Source organism: Prinia subflava (assembly GCF_021018805.1).
Source record: "Prinia subflava isolate CZ2003 ecotype Zambia chromosome W unlocalized genomic scaffold, Cam_Psub_1.2 scaffold_39_NEW, whole genome shotgun sequence".
Classification (NCBI taxonomy): Eukaryota; Metazoa; Chordata; class Aves; order Passeriformes; family Cisticolidae; genus Prinia; species Prinia subflava.
In genome coordinates, this window is record NW_026960613.1 from 1312470 (window position 1) to 1316913 (window position 4444).

The 4444-nt window shown below is 42.1% G+C and overlaps 1 protein-coding gene across 5 annotated transcripts in view; it reads right to left on the reverse strand.

Annotated features, from left to right (window-relative positions):
* LOC134565208 (ras GTPase-activating protein 1-like) overlaps window positions 1-4089 on the reverse strand; it is a 146897-nt gene extending 142808 nt beyond the window's left edge. For all 5 annotated transcript variants that reach the window (XR_010083810.1, XR_010083811.1, XM_063424695.1 and 2 more), the window contains exon 1: window positions 3353-4089. Coding sequence is in view for 3 of the 5 variants with exons in the window: in XM_063424695.1 (XP_063280765.1) it covers window positions 3353-3813 (461 nt within the window). In the remaining 2 variants the exon portion in view is untranslated. The remainder of the gene's footprint in view (window positions 1-3352) is intronic.
* Between the last annotated feature and the right edge of the window lie 355 nt (window positions 4090-4444).

Below are 4444 nucleotides of genomic sequence, written 5' to 3' on the forward strand. Positions count from 1 at the left end.
TTTCCTTTTACTCAAATCATGTTTGATAAATATTACTCTACCCAGCTCTCTCTCTCTCTTTTTTTTCTCACTAATGTTGTCTCAACAGATACCAAGAGTGACTGTAACAATACATCTACCATAGAAAGGATTTTTGTTATCAAAGGATTTCAAAGGATTTTCATTTCAACTTGATAATCATCACTTAAAGAAATACCACATGAAAATATAAATTGTGTCAGAATATATTGGAACTGCTTTTGCCATCCTAACGCAACACTAAGATATATCTTGTCAACTTTAAGATTTTTATTCAAGTACATAAACAACTAAACTATTTCACATATCACCAGTTTACTACTCAAGTATCATTCATTCCTTAACTTTGTAGGCATTTCCATAACACCAGTTCAGACAGCCATCAACCTCCGGCAGTTAGCTTTGCAGATGGGGTAGATAGTGCAGAGAAAAATACCCAACACACAAAGGGAATTGTCCACTCTATTACCTAGCATCCTGTGCCTCCCACCTACCATTAAGCTACAGCATAAACATACTACTTCTATACGCAAATTAAAAAGTATACACTGAACAGACAATTATTAAGTCGGTCTCATTCAGGACTGTAGTGCATTGCCTTGCACAGTATTTGCATGCCCTCTGCACACTAAGGACAGAACTGAAACAGAGGTAGGATGTGTGATGATTGGTTAACATGTCCATATAGTGCTTCCACAATTCAACAGTCAAAGAGATCAGCCCAATCAGGGAATTCTGAATTCGCTGAGTGCATTAGCTGGTCTGTGTCATTCATCCAAAGAAGCCACACCCTGCTTCAATAACCATGGTTATGTAAGCCTTTGCACTCCTGGATATTAAGTTCAGGCCAGTACTGGTAAATAATTTGATGTTGTTTTGACATGAATAATTGTACTAGTGAATTATTGAATGTGTTGTAAAAACAGATAATTGTACTACTGATCTCCATTTAGCAATAGCTTGTTTATCCCTAAAGCTGTTGGGTCTAGGATCTCTTACTGTATCCTGAACCTATAGCTTGGCAGTGCCTCCTTAGAGCGCTACAATGATCAAAGATAAATATCAATCAATCATGCTTTGAGTATTTTAATTAGCAGAATTTATTACATATTGACAAGCTTCTCCCACTGCTACAAAATGAATCATTGAAATTTATTCCCATTTTCCTGAGGTACTTGGAAAAGAGGAACTGTATTAGGTGTTTGCTTATAATATTAAAGACAGATCTTTGTTCAATTCTATAAAAACAGATGGTATGACTACAAAGAAAGTACACTTCCAAAATAAAACATCAGGACTGAAAGAATAAAACTTACTATCAACATGCAGCTAATTTAAAATACTTAACTGACAATGGTAAAAAATTACTTTGTATTGAAATAGATGTATGAAAGAGAAAAGAAATTCTGATTATTTTTAATTAGCCAACAACTTGTAAAAAGTCACCAAAATTATATTAGAAAAAACAGGTAAGTAGATGGAGGTATAAGTTTCTGAATCAATTTTTCAAAATCTGTTTTGGTGTCTAAATGTTTTTATATTGAAGGACCTGCAAGAACAAATACTTAACTACACAGTTATGCTGGTCCTGCAAAAACTTCAACATCACTTTTGTCTTAAGCTAAGTAGCCTCATGGACCAACAGAAAAAAATCAGGGCCTTCGCAGTCATGCTTTTTGTCAGAAATTTTGTATCCTCTTTTGTGAAAGTTAACCTTCATGTTATCATGCGAGTTACAATACTCTGATAGCAAAATCCACTTATAATTGTGAAAGGAGTCATGATTACTTAGTATCAAATACATTATCATTCACCAAGGATAACCTTTCTAAAAAATATTTGAAAAAAAGCACAACCTTACATTCTGAGATACATAATAACCAGTTCCAATAGAAAAAGCAGTCTGATCTTTCAGAGAGAAGAACAGGATACTGTCTCTCTGACATAATACACAATATTGAAGAAGTAATTTCACTTTTATGTGCCTCTAGTTCCCTCCTCAGTGTTTATCTTAAACTGCCTGATTATATTGCTAGCTCTTTATGGAAGTATAAAACTTCAAGACTATTCAAACACTGTCTTCACAAAACAAGGTCTTATTCTTTATTACCTTTCACAAAAAGTCAAGAAATCAAAAGAGGAAAGGATTAGTGGAAAGCCTGCTATGGTTAGAGATTATTTTTTAAAACCAAACATTTAATATTACAGAAATGAACTCTGCAACATCAGAGTTATGAAAGATGGTAAAAATGAACCCAAATTCAGATGGGTTTTCAGATTAATTTTGACCTATACACCTTGAACATATCTGCCATCCTGTACCTTGAAACTATGTTGTTCTCTATACTTACTATAGCTTCAAAAATAACATATTTCTGTATGCAAACATAAGCAATTTAACCCTTTGAAACTGTTTCATTTAGGGGAGAATAAGGTACCTACTTGAGGGCTGTTCCAATACAAGCTGTCATGGTTTAACCTGGCGGGCTTTAACCTGGCCACACAGCCATTGGCTCACTCCTACCCCCACTAATAAGCTAGAATATACAAAACAAGTGATGCACAATGCAGTTGCTCACCACCTGCCGACCAATTCCGGAGCAGTAGCCCCCAGACAACTTTCCCTCTAGTTGCTATGCTGAGCATAAAGCCATATGGTATGGAATACCCCTTTGGCCAGTTTGGGTCACCTACCCTGGCCATGTTCCCTCCCAATCTACTCGCTGGTAGGGTGATGTGAAAAGCTGGAGTCCTTGACTTAGTGTAAACACTGCTTAGAAACAACTAAAAACATCTATGTATTATCAACCTTATTCTCATTCTAAATCAAAAACACAGCGTTATACCAGCTACTGGGAAGAAAATTAACTGTATCCCAGCAAAAACAGGACACAAGCCTTGCAACCTTTTTATGTAAATCTGCAGACTTCCTGGAATTAGTTCATTGTTAAGTCCAAAGGTTGTTTAGCGCACTCGCTAGTTACGTGAACTCCATATAACATTATCTGATTTTTTTCGCAAAAAATAAACGGAGAACTGCTCTGCCTCTAGCACAAGATTCTTTATATAACTAGTATTGTAGGAATCTCGATCAAGCTGATAGGATAAGTATAATAAAAATATTAACGAAGACTTACAGTTAATTTTTTCAATTGTTTCTTCTTTCCAAACATAACCTAATGAAAAACTTCTACGACACTTCCACAGGAGTTTGAGAAAGTATGTGGGCCTGACGCCGCGCTGCCCACTGGGGCGCCCCTCTTCCCCCTTCCCCGCGGGAGAAACGTCCAGGGGTGGCGAACACCCGACGGGGTCCAGAAATGCTGCTACTCACTGGTTTGTGTGGGGAGCGTTGAGCGGGATGGCCACCTCCTCCTCTTCATACTCGGGCCCATCCAACGAGTCGCCTTCATCCACAATCCCCAGCCCCCCCGCCAAGGAAGGTGGCTGTGGCGGCGGCGGCAGCGGGGGAAAGGCGACAGTGCTGGGTTTGGGTGGGAGCAGCAACCCTCCGGACACCTCCGGCCTTTGTTCAGTTGCTGAAAGTGCGTCTCTGGACGCCAGAGAGGCAGGCACGGAGCTTAACGCCAGGAGCCCCAGCGACGAGCACAAAGCCGGACCGCCAGCGCCCAGGCTATCCCCGCCAGAGCCCACCAGGAAGGGGCCCTGCGACCCCAGCTCCTTGCCCCGGCATAACGTGGGGTAGTGCTCCGACTCAGCTCCGCCAACGGCTCCCACCATCCCGGCAGCGGTAACCGAGCCGCCCTCCTCAGCTCCAGCCTCAGCCGCCATCATGTTGAACCTCACTCCCTCCTACCTCCACCTCCCCCGCCGAACGCAGCACTCCAGGGAGGTGGTGACGACTTCCTCCTCCCCGCGCCTCCGCCTGCAGGGAGTGGAGCTAGTACTAGGAAAAGATTTCTCCAGCAGACAGACTCTGGATAATAACCGTCTGAGTGCCTAGAGTAATTCCACAAGACCCCAGCACTGCTGCTTTACCCCCTGCAACCACGAGGGGAGCAACTCTTGGGGAGATACAACGACGCTTTCACCCCACCCCTCCCCTAAAAGCCAGCGAGGGCGCGCGACTGCATGGGCGGGGCAAAGAAGAAAAGGGGGAGGAAGCTAGTTAGCTAGCGATAGAGAAAAGGGCAGATTGGTGAGCTGCACTTGCGCGTTTAGTATCTCAATCTCACTCTCATGCAGGGAGTAGGCAGTAGAGCGCGGAGCGTAAGGTACCTAATAAAGAAGATGGAGGGTTCCCTTCTCCCTCTTGAGGAGTTTAAGGGATACAGGGAGGAGAGAAAAGAATAGGGAGTCCCCCACCATTCCTGCCTCGGAGAAAACAAACAAACAAAAAACCAAACCCCACACCAAATAACGCCACTACAACCAAACAGGAAAAGGCAGATCTCCCCAGATCGTG